This window comes from Schistocerca gregaria, chromosome 6 (assembly GCF_023897955.1).
Source record: "Schistocerca gregaria isolate iqSchGreg1 chromosome 6, iqSchGreg1.2, whole genome shotgun sequence".
NCBI classification, from domain to species: domain Eukaryota; kingdom Metazoa; phylum Arthropoda; class Insecta; order Orthoptera; family Acrididae; genus Schistocerca; species Schistocerca gregaria.
In genome coordinates, this window is record NC_064925.1 from 521,549,291 (window position 1) to 521,564,991 (window position 15,701).

Here is a 15,701-nt window from a genome sequence, read left to right on the forward strand (position 1 = left end):
ATTCTATGTTTCGAAAGATGAGGTGAAATCAGTTGAAGAGTTGCTAAAAAGCAGACTAGAACAGGTTAAAACTGTTGCAGGCACAAGGAGCCATCATCACTCCTCTCCAGCGGACTCTGACAATGTGCAGATGAGCAGACTGTCTAGTTATAGCTATAGATTCATGCACAACATGTGTCTTCACAGTGTGTTTGACTCAGGATTTATAAGCAAAAGCAGCAACATACAGCCAGGTTGCTATGTTATTGCTGTTTATGATGAATAATAGTACTTAGGATGTGTTGCAGGGTGCTGTGAAGCAGAAGGTGACGTATTTGTGAACTTCATAGGACCAGCAAGATCATTTCATTGGCTGCGTTTGGCAGACAGGTGTTGGATTCCTTTTGAACATATTCTTATGACAGTTCCAGTTCCTATCACTGTGTCAGGAAGACAGTACAATTTGCCACTCAATGTACAGAGTACAGTAGATAAAGTGTGGGAGAACTTCTGTTCAAAGCACAATTGACTAGTTTTTAGCAGTTAAGGTGCAGTAAACATTAATGATAGGTTGTGTTAATCTGTCTATATGTTGTGGCTTAGTGATTAAACAGTTGTGGGAGAGGATAAGAAGAGGCACAACAGTTTACGATATGTTTTTACAAAATTGTGTTTTGAAACATTGGCCACATCACCAAATACATCTGTCAACTTCCATTGTACACAAATGTCTTGCAATAACACACTGAAATTGAGATATATATCATTATGGTCTACTTATGCAGTGTGTGAAATTTGGGTTGGATACCACTTGTCCCTTTTGTGCTACCACACTTTGAAAATCCATGTTTTTCAGGTAATTTTTCAAATTTTTGTATTTTTATGTGCATGTCGCTCAGTTTTTGTGACTGATATGGGCATGATGAGTTCTCTGTATGTTTAGGCCACATTAAGCTTACAACAAAAAAATGTACACCCTTTTTGAGTGAATTATATTTGGCATAGAGGGCACCTCCAATATGTACCTTTCAACGTATTACACTTTTTAAATCACATTTTGGAATTTTTTATTTTCCCTCAGAAATATGTTATGGTGTTTTTACTCATGGAGTGTGCTCTCCATATGGATATTACTCATCATCATCATTTAAGACTGATTATGCCTTTCAGCATTCAGTCTGGAGCATAGCCCACTTATAAAATTCCTCCATGGTCCCCTATTCAGTGCTAACATTGGTGCCTCTTCTGATGTTAAACCTATTACTTCAAAGTCATTCATAACCAAATCCAGGTACCTTCTCCTTGGTCTGCCCCGACTACTCCTACCCTCTACTACTGAACCCATAAGTCTCTTAGGTAACCTTGCTTCTCCCATGCGTGTAACATGACCCATTTCCATCATCATTCCTATCCCATTCTACCTCAAAATCTGAAACATTGCTGATCGTATTTTCACCTACATTGAGCAACTCTTCAAAATATTCCTTCCATCTGCTCAAGGCATCCACAGGACTCACCAGCAGTTTTCCTGACCTGTCCAAAATACTTGTCGTTTCCTTCTTACCTCCCTTTCGAAGACAGCTAATTACACTCCAGAATGGTTTTCCAGCAGCTTGACCCCTAGTCTCCAACCTGTTTCCAAAGCCTTCCCAAGATTTCTTCTTGGATGCTGCAATTATCTGTTTGGCTTTGTTTCTTTCTTCAACATAACTTTCTCTGTCTACCTGAGTTCTAGTATGTAGCCATTTTTGATACGCCTTCTTTTTCCTTTTACAGGGTGCCTTGACTGTGTTATTCCACCAAGCTGTTTGCTTCATCCTACTTTTACAATCTACTCTTCCAAGACATTCTTTAGCCACTTCTAGTACTGTGTCCCTGTACCTTATCTATTCCTTTTCCAATGACTGTAATTGACTACATTCAACTGGTACCTTTCCGAGATCGCTGTTATGTACTTGTGCCTGATTTCCTTATCCTGAAGTTTCTCCACTCTTATCCTCCTACATATGGACCTCACCTCCTCCACTTTCGGCCTCACAATCCCAATTTCACTGCAGATTAAATAATGATCAGTGTCATCAAAGAATCCCCTGAATACAGGTGTGTCCCTCACAGCCTTCCTGAATTCCTGATCTGTTATTATATAGTCAATGACAGATCTGGTTCCCCTGCCTTCCCAAGTATACTGGTGAATGTTCTTATGTTTAAAAAAAAGGAGTTTGTGATTACTAAGCCCATACTGGCACAGAAATCCAAGAGTTGTTTCCCGTTCCTGTTGGACTCCATATCCTCTCCAAATTTACCCATAACCTTTTCATACCCTTCTGTTCGATTTACAATCCTGGCGTTAAAATCACCCATGAGCAGAGCACTGTCCTTGACCTTTACTGTAACAACTACATCACTGAGTGCCTCATAAAAAACTATCCATCTTATCTTGATCTGTCCCTCCACAATGCAAATATACTGACACAATCCTAATTTTCTTGCTAGACACTGTCAAATCTATCCACATCAGTCGTTCGTTTACATACCTTACTGCAACTACGCTGGGTTCCATTTCTTTCCTGATGTAAAGCCCTACACTCGATTGTGCTATTTCTGCTTTGACTCCCGTCAGGTAGACCTTGTATTCTCCCACTTCCTCTTCTTTCTCACCCCTTACCCGAATCTCACTAACAGCTAAATCGACCAGCCCCATCTTACTTGCAGCCTCTGCCAGCTCTACCTTCTTCCCAGAGAAGCCCCCATTAATATTAATAGCTCCCCATCTCATTACCATTTGTTTGCCAAGTCTTATCGTAGGAGTCCCTGGTTTTGTCAGTTAGAGGTGGGACTCCGTCACCTACAAAGGTCCGAGGCATTTTGCTCTGATGCCAGCATCATGTTTAAAGTACCAGGGAAGCAGGTTTCTAGCCTTACTTGCCCCGAGTCCCATTGAGTTTTACCCCTAATGGTTGAGGGACTAACCGGTGGATTTGGTAGTCTTTGCCGTATGAGCACAAAGGTGACTACGACTCAGAATATGTCCGAGATGCCCAGCCTTATTCCAAAGTAACTGGTATCCCGACTCTCGGGACCACTTACTTGGCCACTCATATGTTACCCGTAGTTCATGAACTAGTACATGAGTACAGGAACCCACACCATGAACCATGGATGTTACTGGGTTGTAAAACTTTCACTGGACTGTGTGGAATAGTTCCAAAGTTATTAAGACCTGAAGTTGGGTCTGAAGATAGATTGCCAGATGCGGGTTGCAATTTCTGGGTCACACCACCTTGTTTCACAAGTCATAATTCTGGAACTAATTGGCAGGGGAAACTAATACTTTGTACACGAGTGTTACACACATGGTAGAATTAGTGTACTGAATTTCAGTCAAATCTGAGACTATGAGCTGGAGCCATTGGTTAACCTGACATGGAATGATCCAACTGTTGTGTGTGGGGCCCTACATTGTCATGTTGAAAAAGAACACGTGCTGACAGCAATCCACGTTGCTTGATTTGATTGCAGGCTGCAGATGATTTTTTTTAGGAGATCTGTGTGTGATGCACCGCTGATGGTGGTCACTCTAAGCACGTAATGCTCCAAAATGATGCCTTTCTCGTCCCAAAAGAGAGTCAGCATAACCTTCCCTGCTGATGATTCTGTTTGAATCTTCTTTGGTTTTGGTGATGAGGATTGGCGCCATTCCTTGCTTGCTCTCTTCGTTTCCGGTTGGTGGAAGGTTTCGATCCCAGTAATGATTCTTGCAAGGAAGCCATCACCTTCTTGTTCAAAGTGCCGAAGAAGTTCTTCACAAGCCATGGCACCCATCTTGCAGACACTTTGTGAAAGTGGAGCACATCATGCACAATGTGGTGTGCTGACCCATGACTAATCTGTAAACACGCAGCAATGTCATTCAGTGTCACTTGGCAGTTTTCCTTCACTATGGCTACAACTGCTGCAATTTTCTGTGGAGTCAACTCGTTATGCCTGACCTGGACAAGGAGCATCTTCCACTGAAGTCACACCATTTGCGAACTTCCTACTCCATTCGTAGACTTGCTGCTGTGACAAACATGCATCACCGTACTGAACCTTCATTTGTCGATGAATTTCAATAGGTTTCACACCTTCACTACGCAAAAACCGAATAACAGAACGCTGTTGTTCCCTGGTGCAAGTCTCAAGTGGGGCGGCCATTTTTATACTGATACTGTGATGGTATGTGTGCATCTGTACTATGCTGTCACCTACAGGCCATTCTGCGCACTGTAGCACGCTTACCAAATTACAGGATAATGGTGCGAAATTTCGATTTTTTATTACAAATTTAAGGTTTTCATTTGACTCACCCTCATAGGCAACTACAAAAAATGGATTTTAGTATTAATATTGTTTGCAAGGTCATTAATATACAATATGAACAGCAATGGTCCCAACACACTTCCCTGGGGCACAACCAAAGTTACTCGTAAATCTGCCAATGCCTCTGCATGCAGGATAACATGCTGCATTCTCCCTATCAAATAGTCCTCAATCCAGTAACAAATTTCAGTTGATATCGTATCTGATCGTACTTTTGACAATACATGTTTCTCCGGTTCTGAGTTAAATGCTTTTCAGAAATCAAGAAATACTGCATCTACCTGCCTGCTTTGATCCAAAGCTTTCAATATGTCATGCGAGAAAAGTGCAAGCTGGGTTTCGCATGATTGACGCTTTCAGAATAAATATCAGTTGGCACGGAGGGAGGTCATTCCGTTCGAGATACCTCATTATGTTTGTACTTTTAAACTTCATGATCTATGGATGAATAAATCAGGTCTACAAGAAAATTATTTTTATGTCTTCTATTGTGACAGTGTATGTCCCATTTCAGCTTATCAGCAACAAAAATCCTTATCCTTAATCAGTAAACATACTTGTGTGAGTGTGGGAATTAAAAGATCCTTAAATTGTTTCTGCATGATAGATGATTATCTACTTTACACACTATTCTTATTGCTTGATTCTGCAAAATTTATATACAGCTGCTGCAGGAAGAGCCTGCACAAGAAACTTGTTAAGTACATGTTTAGTGGAAGCACCACAATTTTCCAGAAATATTTCTTGTTGTCTGTACAACCTTTGTCTTTTTTAACCAATGTGTCATAAACATCAAAGTCATTAGAAAGATCAACGGTATTAGTGATGAATGGCATAATATGCAGCTGTAACATGTTTGTAGAGTTAGTTTAGCATTTAACTGAGTCTATTTGAGAAGATACTGACCAATGGAAGATCCATGATGGAATAATGACAATATTATGAAAACAACAGATTGGTACTTACCGTACAGTGGAGATACTGGATCACAGACTGGCACAACAAAAAGAACGCTAAGCAAGTAAGCTTCAGTCTGGTTTCAGAAGCCAGAGACAGGGGTCATGTGCGCAAGTTGCATTTGCATGACTGTGTGTGTGTGTGTTTTTCTAATTTGGAAGCAAGCTTACTTGTTTAGCAGCCTTTTCATTGTGCCTATCTGTGACTCAGCATCTCCACTATACGGTGACTAGCAATGTAACCTTTTCATAAGATTATAAAAAAAAATTTAGGCTTCCCCCCATTTCCGCATGCGGTTTGAATCTTTCCGAATAGGAGCCCTGCGTTGTAACTGGTACATCACATCATTCTGTGTATCAAAGTGATCTAAAATTAAACAGGTAATATATGAATACAATACTGTTAGAATGCAGAATATGGTTTAATTTTTGCTAAATAGCCTACAATGTGCTGAATTTGTTGTGGTGTCAAGCAGGAAATAACTATTACAGCGTAACTTCTTGTAATGACACTCCAACAAGAAAAGAATTTAATGCAATATGGTGAATTTATCTTCTGAAGCAGGGTAACAATTAATATAGGCCTACCAATGCTCTTTAAGAAAAGTACTTGTGATTGAACAAAGAAGGGGTGAAGATGACATTATAGTAAACATTATGCTTTCTATATTAGTGACAGAACATCTGTGAAGTTTCATTCATGTACCTCAACCTGCTTGTAGACGCCCATTCCTGGATTCAGAATCTTCGACGGGCATCGTTGGCACCTGACAACGTGTCTGTTCCTTCCGTTCTCAATTTCCTCTTGCAAAGGAAACGTTGTGGCAATTTTTGGATGAGTCGTTATATTTCCTGAAGCCATGCTTCCAGAGAGAAAGGAAAATTACGACCAGGAAAAATTGTTAACTGTACATGCACATTTATGCTATTATATGACGTTTTATGATGGAGAGTTGTGGCGTTCCCCTTTCGTAGGTCTATATTGATTTCATTATGTTCAAAAATCAATCAAGTCATATTTTTTGTACAATTTGTATATTTTGAAATCTAAAGCCCGTTTCTTCTTTGGTGCATACCTGCAACAGAAACTACTACCTCATTCTTTGCTTCTTAATAGTTATAATAAAGTCATCAACAGTACAACGTTACTGATTTCAGCGTCTCATGCCATTTCACACTTTTCAAATACCTCCCAACACCTACTGCGGTACTGACGGCTGTCTAGGGTACCGGTGTTCGTACAGAATGCATGCTTGTATGATCTTAGGTTTCGGAAGTATCGAAATGCAACAGATTATTTTCTGATAATAACGCATAATTTGTAAAAAAAAATCTCAGATGTTCAATGTGGTAATTCCATAAACTTATAAAAAGCGTTAGCCTGTGAATTTATTCTTTAACGTATTAATTAGGCAGATGTCGCTCCATGCTCTGAGTTATCTTTCGTTCAGAGAGTTTGAAAAGTTGTGGGGAGAAGGATTGGAATGTAGTGAGTTTTGAGAAAGGGTAATTTTATTTACAGCAAAAACGGCTAGACATTTTTAATAAGATTTGTAGGAAGGAAAAAAATAAGACTGAATAACACTACTGCGCTTGAGAATTCTGAAACGGTTTAGCTATTTCCAGCTGTTCCGACAAAACAAGCTTTTTAATAAAGCAAACATACTGTGTATAATTTAGTGCCAAGTTTAAGTGTGTAAATAGAAGCACTGGGTCCTAATTTCCCCTGCCCCTACCCCCATAACTATTGTTTTTACTAGAATGTTGAAGTAAACCGTGCACAAACGAGTTCTTCGACAAAGTTATGAGTGTTTCTGAAACTGACCCTGTTTTAAAAATTTTAAAATAACTGACGTAACACCATTGTATAAAATGCATACAAGCCGGAATTTTCACTTTGCAGCATAAGGAAGAAACATCAAATCGGAATGAGTTCAGGCTTTATCTCAGAAGCAGAACTCGCGGAGCGACGAAGGATTCGACAAGAACAGTGGGATAAAGTTCGGAAGCCTGGACAACCAGAAGGTAAGTATTGTTGGGCACAGATGGGGAGATACATAGCAATGACTGCGTTATGTGTAGTAGAAGCTTGTCGGGAAAGAAACATGTTTTAAATTACATGGATTTTAAAAGTTTTCAGATAGTGATGATGATACACATAGCCTACTTGTTTTGAATGTAATGTGTCTTCATTAACATCAATATGAGCCAGCACAGCTTATTCATGTAAAGTTCAATAAAATTTTGGAAATGTCTTTAATTAAGCTCGAAATTTTCTCCTAGAAGCCGATGATGCCTTACAGAGCATGGTCTCAGCACAATCAGCAACAATGGTGTTCATTACTGCCATATGCAGTAAACACGAATTTATATTGGATGATTTTTATCTTATCCATTACATAACAATAGCGTATGTGACAATGTTTTGAAACAAGCCATAGAGCCTCACATAATTTTCTTCTTTTTCTTAACGGTGACCACTGCTGTTTTCGGCAGTTGTAACCACTGGAAAATGACCAGAAGGTCGGTTGCGGTAGTGGATATTGTAGTAAGTTCCTGAAGCTGCTTCTCTTTTCACGAAAAGATTTCTTTAACTTTTCTGTGTGTGGATGGAATGTCATACAGTACCCTAGGGACCCCATCCCTTTGGCCCATATTACACTGTTCGTTTGTCAAATATATTTTGTAACATCTTTGATGGTGTGTTGGAGTACTTTTATCATACATTTTATGAAAGTCAGTGTGTGGTTGTAGCATTTATAAAAGATTAATGAAGCTGGCAGTGCTTTGCAGCTGCTAAATGTGAGTGGGAATTGGCAGTACGTCCAAATCATCTTCTCCATACTCTCTCTGTCCCCCTCATCATCTCACTCATTCTGTCCATCACTTCCTTCCCCCTTCTCTACCTCCACCTCCTCTCCCCTTTCACCATGCCCTCCCCCCCTCTTACCTCTTTGCACCTCCTCCTCCCTCATACGTCTGTCCATCTCTCTCCATCTCCCCCCCCCCCCCCTTCCCCCCATCTGTCCTGGAGCCTTGTTTATCGTTGTTGCCAACGAAACCTTGATTGGAAATTGAAGTCACTTCAAATGAATGGGAAGTCAGTTTGGATCATTGGCATATGGGCTATGAGAAACCTCGCCTGCTGTTAGATCTGTGAGGATAGTAGTTTCAGCAACACTATTTAGCAAAGTTTAATCTATATATTAATAGAATTATGAAGTCTTGGGCTATTCAAATTATGTAGTAGAATTCTAATCATAAACCATAAATACAACTTTCCTGCTTTCTGTTAAAATCAATTGCAAGTAAGAAAACAAAACAGCATGTAATTGTATGTGCAATTTTATATAAGATGAAGGAATGTGCATGGGAAAATGTTTGTCTGATGGTTTAAATGTCATGCTATCATACTTAAAATTGAGTGTGCGAAAGAAAATGAAATCACACATTTTCGTAGCACAGTAGAGTATAGTGTTATCCTATTCACAGTTAGTTTTTAACAGAAAACCTATACATTATTGTTTCAAAAATGTATGTTGCCTGTGTCCTTCTGAATCTTTATTAGAGTAATTTGTAATAATTAAAAATTAAATTGGTCAAGAACTATTTGAGATTTTTGCTAACAGTGTTTTCTCTTTATATAGTAATAGTGAATGTGGCAATGCTTTGCAGTTTCTCAATATGTACACGAATTGGATACGCATCCTAAACTATTTCCCTCCCGCCCACTGCCCATCTCCTTTCCCCCCTCTCTTGTCCACTCTCTCCTCCCTCACCTCCCCCTCTCTGTACATCATCTCCCCCCCCTCCTCCCCCCAAATCAGTCTCCTTCTGCCCCACTCTGTGTCCTCTGGTTGTTAAACTTACTTATATTCTTTTTTTAAAATTTATCTTTCTCTGATTTATTCAGTTTCAGCCTACTTTTCATAACTTGTAAATTATTGTAGGATTCTATACCTGCTTCTGGAAATCTTTGCAGTTATTTTAAGTCTCTCTGTTACCATCAAAGCTTTTAATCAGTCTTAAACTTTTCAGTGCCTTCATGTCTCTTCCTTATACCACTGTGTTATTTTATGATTCTTGGACAAAATATTGGCAATGGATTAGCTTATGAACTGTGCCCACATCCACTTACTGATATTCCTTTTTTCCCCTTTCTGCTTTTAAGTTAATGTCTTCCTTCACTAATTGAATAATTACTTAATGCATCTGCCTCAGTTAGAATAATACAGCCACTATGCTGTTCATTTCAGTTTGGATTCTTATTTTCTTGTTCATTGTTAGACCTACTCCTGCATTGCCCCTATTTGATTTTGTGTAGATAACATCGTACTCACATAACTGGAAATCCTGTTCTTCATGCCATTTCAGTTCTTTAATTCCCACTATATCTAACTTCAACTCAGCCATTTCTCTTTTTAAATTCTCAAGCTTCAGTGTGCTCTGATCTGTAGACTGCCAGATTTGTTCTTTTCTAATGACAACATGTCCCTGAATAGACTACTCGGAATTACAGACAAGGGACTATTTTATCTCTAAAATACTTTATCCAGGTGGATGTCATCATCATTAAACTATAAAATGGAGCTACAAGTCCTCAGAAAGTAGAACAACTGTAGTACCCCCTTCCCGTCTTTAACCTGTTCGCAGTGCCATATAACAAGAAAATACCGGTTGAAGTTACAAGACCAGATCAGGTATTGAAAGGGCAGCTGCCCCTCTTCAGAAACCAAATGTTTGTCTAGCCTTTTCACAGATACTCCTCTGATGTGGTTGCACTTCTGTATGGCTGGCTGCATTGTTAAGGCATACAAGACTCTTCACCATAACAAGGTTCATAATTGCTGGGAAGGGGGCCAGAGGCTGTACTAACTGCTAAATATAAATTAAATTGAAGTTAGACGTCATTTAATGAGGATTTTCTGACATTTTATCTGAGTGAAAACATAATTACAATAACTTAAACGGTTCTAGGAACATCTGATGTGAACAGCTTGGCCGAATTTCCATGTGTAATCTATTTGAAATTAATGGCATCCACATCCATGGAGGCCCCAGGGGTTGGAGGAGTGAACAGCCCCCATATATGCAGGAGACCTGAGGATAAGGGCAAAAGTGGATGTGCAAGAATCACAATGCCCTTCCGTTGGAGCGTAAGATGATGGAAGCAGTGACGGGCAGTCAAGTTGGGATCCATGGCGATGTCTGGTGCTGGTGTGGACGGTGGAGGCGACACTGCTGCAGGCGGAAGCTGCTCATGTTGTGTCGAACCGGCAAGGGGTGGTATGCACTCCAGCTGAAGTGCCACTGGAGCTGCTGCCAGAGGCTGCAAAGGCATAGGCTCTTTGGGCGGAGCGGTTGCTGCAGTGGAAGAGGAGGTTGGAACCCTTGCTGGTAGGCAGTAACTGGCAAAGGTGGTGTTAAATCTCTGATGAGGTGGGTGCTCACCCAGGTGCGGAGCACATTTTAATGCCACTGGACTTCCTGGCTGCCTGTCCATGGGATGTAGATGCGGCAGTTCTTCTGATGGTTGATGACTGCTGGTATCCAGTGGGGGTGCTGACCAAAACCACATGCCCAGACTGTTGTTTCCTGTGTAAAACCTGGTGAACCAGAATGTGATAGAGAGTGAGGTCCAGGACAGAGGATACGGAGCTGTGTACTTGGCTGGTGCCCGTGGAGAAGATCGCTGAGCTATGACAACCAATAGGATGTGCAGTAGGTCGTCAGGAAAAAAAAAAATACATCTCTGTTGCGGGGAAGTCTTGCAGGTATACTCTTTCATCATGCAGTTGGCCTCCATGCTAGATTGTGGGTGACAGGGAGCAGAGTGAACATGGAGAATGCCTGACCACACACACTGAAATCATGAAATACCTGAGACAGGAACTGGCATCCATTATCAGAAACGAAGGTCACTATAAAACCTCTCACAGGGGGAGGGGGATTGGGGAGAGCTTGAGTAGTGACCTCGGTAGTGGCCAAGGGGCACCATTGACAGTGTACGTATAATGTGAAAACACGTCGTTGACAGTCAGCTTGAACACTTTCGGAAACAAACCTGCAGTTCCAGGGCTGGGTTCCTAGAGGCCATGGAAAGAATGATGACCTGAGAGTTGCCTGTTGACTAGCACACTGGGGTCACACGGCAACCAAGTGTACTAGCTCATGGTCAGTGCTAGGCCATAAATGTGTCTGTGAACCAAGACTTCTGTGTGGGGAACATGCCAGTTCCCCTCACATAACAACTATAAAATGTCCTGCTGCAAACGCCTGGGAATGACCACCACGAGAAGCTTCGTCATCATGCACAGAAGAGGAAGACTGCATCTAAGACCAAAAACTGCCCCCCCCCCCCCCCCAGCATCAACTGTTGGTATTGATAAAGGATAAATGGTGGGTTAATGACACACTTTGACTCATCATCCAACATGTGATATGCTTCTGAATGATCAAGTTTGTAGAAGAACTGACCCCTGCTGAGTGCACGAAAAATTTGTCAGTATGCGGCAGTGAGTATATGTCAGCCAAAGACTGTGAATTCACTGTTACCTGAAAATCAACGCAAAGGTGGAGTTTACCAGAGGGTTTCTTAACAATGAGAAGGGGTGTGGCACATTCACCTGAGGAAATGGGAACCACAACCCTGAAAGAGGCCAACCAGTCCAGTTCTGCCTTGACTTTGGGGTGGAAGGCCTGGGGAATCTGTGTAGCACACAAAAATTTAGGACACGCCAAGTGCTTCAAGGCTATGTGGTCTGAAAAATCTGTGACACATCCTAGGCTTTTCACAAAGATATTCTAAAATTCTGAGCACAGAGATTAAAAAGACTGATAGGGGACCTCGGCACATACCAATTGTATGGAATCTGTGACCAAAAAGCCAAAGGACTGAAAGACATCAAACCCCAAAAGATTTGCTGAACTAGTGTTGTAGATGACACTAAAGGTAACAATTTGGGTCACTGATTTGTGGGTGACTTTCGCCATGAATTGGCCAAGCATGTGGATTCAGTGTTTACCGTATCCTTGAGGTGCCTATTTACTGGCTACAACTGTGGAAAACTGAAATCTGAATAGGCTTTGAGCAATAAGCAGGGAAGCTGCCATGCCAAGGACTGCCTGCAGGTGCAGCTGTAGCGGGAGAACCAAAACCTCGAAAAAAAGCTTGCAGGAATCACGATAGGGAACTGGCTCTTACAGTGACACTTCCTGAATATTCATTTCCACAGTCTCTGATGTTGCCTTCTGTGCAGTTGAGTAGCAGACTACCACAGTATGGCCTTTTTTCCAACACTTAGTCAGATGGCCCAATGTTCGGGACACTCTTATCTGTCGTGTTTGAAGGCAACAGGGAGCGGCAGCTGGAACACTGTAGACAGGCTGTGCAGGTATCACCAAATTGGCTGGCTTGCACCACCATGATGTCGTCATCTCCAGTTGCAGTGGGTGAGGCTGGGCCATCCTGTACTGCTGCACTAAGCTTCCAGTTCCTGACCAGTGGCTTGTTAGACCTCATACTACTGAGCAGTTGACAAAACCTCTTTGAAGGAGGGGTTCTCTTAACTGGAAGGCCTGTTACTGGACTTCCTTATCCAGGGCAGACCGGATGATAACATTGCAAACCACGATGCCTGCAGATGACTGTTTTGACTTGTTGGTGACAACCTTGCGACGAAGGCCATGGAGGCTCGCAGACGAGGTACAATAATACTGAGGGGGTCTGCTTCTTGTACTGGTTAAATTCAACCCTAGTGGCCACGATATGTGTGTGCAGCTGCTGTAATAGGGAGATGGTTACAAACATAAGTTGTCAGATGACAATGAGGAAGGTTCCGTAATGGGGCCATCTGCCCCACCTGGTACAAGGTGGGAGAAATCCATGACAGAAACAGTGTACAACATAGCTCTGCATCTGTAGCCTGGAAGAAATGGAAATGCTGCCGCAGGAGGTGTTCGTATACCTCTCCTTCTTTCGCTGCCACATGGAGTGGCAGGTACTGAAGAAGAAACTGAGACAGAGATGAATTTTTGGAGAGCAACACATGCAAAACCAAACAAGATGATGGTACAACAAACTTTATTAAGTTTAGAAAGTAACTTATTACAGTGGTTATGCTAGCCACAGAGTGACTCACAATAGCAGTCCGATAGCACACGTGTAACTGAGTTGTAGCTGAGTGGGCCTGTCTCTAAAAGCTGTCAGCCAGGCCGCTAGAGTGTGCGGACGAGAGGCAGTGCATGCATCCCTGAGTGGCAGCCTCTTATGGTTGTCCAACTACTGGCTGTGTCTGCCGACTTCTGTGCTGCACCTTCTGACTGTTGCCCACATCTCAGGTGTGGATCTATGCGGGTCACTACATATGTTCTTTGTACCTGCTAGACCGTATTTGTGGATTCTATTCAGTGTCTTCCAAATTCGAGAAGGGTATTTCGTGCATGAAAAGATATTTAATGGAGGCTTTTAATGGAAACGTGTATTTCCATTTGAATACCTCATACATGTTTGAAAAAATTGCATATGCACTGTGCTGTACTTCTTGTGTGCCAGTAATATTGGCATTCTGAAACATTAAGATCTTTTTTTAGTCCATTGAAATTATCTACTGCTTCAGTGTTATGTCTTCACAACTAACAAGGAAATCTTTCGTAACTAACTTACTCCCAAGACGACCACGGAGAAAGGAATGAAGATTTGAGTTTAAACATGCCATTAATGATGAGGTTGTCAGAAATTGGACACAAGCTCAAACTGGGGAAGGAAATTCTCCGTGTCCTTTCAAAGGAACTATCCTGGCATTCAACTTAATTATTTCAGTGAAATTATGGAAAATATAACTCTCAGTAGGCAGTCAGGTGTTCAAACTACTGTTCTCCTGATTATTAGTCCAGTGTCTTTACCACTACACTTCCTTGCATGGTCCCAAGAGCACCAATTGTCCTTCTAATGTTCAAGACACCAAAGGCTGAAGAATAAATAACACATGTAACATATGTGAGAAACTCTTCTTTTCATCAAGGAAGACATCTGGATACCAGCTGCTTCAGACTTGGCATATTGTTGCACTATCCATCTTCAGAAAAGGATTTCTTGAGGATGTGTTTCTTGAACTTTTTCCACCATATCAAATATTCCGTCATATTCTCTGCATGCATCTAGGATATTATGAATTCTTATTCTTCTAGGCCTATTTCAGTTGATAGCTTTTCAGCCATTTTCAAGGCAATCATGATTACTCCATAGTGTTGTATAAAGTTATTTAAAAATCTTGCAAGTGACACACCTTGAAAATGGGTGAAAGATTGTCAGCCAAAGTATGAGACAACGAATTAACAATATCCTAGTTGCACACCCAAAATCTGATGGAATGTCTCTTGAGGAGGGTATAAGTTATTTTCCAGAATGAAATTTTCACTCTGCAGCCAAGTGTGCACTGATATGAAACTTCCTGGTAGATTAAAACTGTGTGCCGGACTGAGAATCAACCTTGGGATCTTTGCTCTCTCAGCTGAGCTACCCAAGCCAAACTCACTACCTGTCCTCACAGCTTACTACTTTCCTAACTATGCAGTAGTTCTCCTTCAAAACTCACATGTTTGGCAGTCTAGGAAGAAAGGAAATTGCAGAGGTGTCACTTAGCCACAGCCTGAGGGTGTTTTCTGAATGAAATTTTCACTCTGCAGACAATTGCGCACTGACTGATATGACTGATGCTCGAACTCGGGACCTATGACTTTCACGGGCAAGTGCTGTACAATTTGAGCCACCCAAACACTTCATATGACCTGTCCTCACAGCTATACTACTAGCATGCAAAAGGAAAACGGTCTCAGGTTTGAGTCTGTGTCTGGCACACAGCTTTAATCTTCCAGGAAGATTCATATCTGTGCACAATCTGCTGTGATGAAAATTTCAGTTTGGAAACATCCTCCAGGCTGTGGCTAAGCAGTGTCTTTGGACTAGCCTTTCTCCCAGGAGCTAGTCCTGCAAGTTTCGCAGGAAAACAGGAAGACGACACTTCAAGGTAATGCCTAGAAAATACATTCTTAAAATTTGAGCAATTTGTTGCTATTAGTAATGTAGATAATCAATGCCGACGGTGAAAAAACGATGTAAAACACTTTTTTCAGATTTTCTCAGGAACCGCGTAGGATCCGATCGCGTCTTGACTATGGTTGCACCGTGTATGGGTCAGCGAGGCCTTTGTATCTGAAGATTCTTGATGCAGTAGGCCATGAGGGTATCAGGCAGGCAACTGTTGCCTTCCATATCAGTCCCATCCCCAGCCTGTGTGCTGAGGCAAGGGAACCGCCACTCGCCATCCGGCGGAAACTCCTCATGGTGCGATGGGTGTGTCAATTCCTTGTGTGTCATACCTCCCCTGCGTACCCTACCATTGCCTG

The 15,701-nt window shown here is 41.6% G+C and overlaps 2 protein-coding genes across 6 annotated transcripts in view; one reads left to right on the top strand and one right to left on the bottom strand.

Moving 5' to 3' along the window:
* The window catches only part of LOC126278008 (guanine nucleotide exchange factor MSS4), a 56,510-nt gene extending 50,033 nt beyond the window's left edge, over nt 1-6,477 (bottom strand). Inside the window, exon 1 of the mRNA XM_049977710.1 lies at nt 6,001-6,477. Coding sequence (XP_049833667.1) covers nt 6,001-6,156 — 156 coding nt within the window. The 5' untranslated portion in view covers nt 6,157-6,477. The remainder of the gene's footprint in view (nt 1-6,000) is intronic.
* Nucleotides 6,478-6,692: 215 nt separating this feature from the next.
* The window catches only part of LOC126278007 (PSME3-interacting protein), a 74,698-nt gene continuing 65,689 nt past the window's right edge, over nt 6,693-15,701 (top strand). For 2 of the 5 annotated variants that reach the window (XM_049977709.1, XM_049977706.1), the window contains exons 1-2: nt 6,694-6,800; nt 7,198-7,319. In XM_049977709.1, the coding sequence (XP_049833666.1) occupies nt 7,223-7,319 (97 nt within the window). In that variant the 5' untranslated portion in view covers nt 6,694-6,800; nt 7,198-7,222. Of the gene's footprint in view, nt 6,801-7,197; nt 7,320-15,701 lie in introns of all 5 variants that reach the window. The other 3 variants (XM_049977707.1, XM_049977705.1, XM_049977704.1) reach the window with 3 other exon arrangements.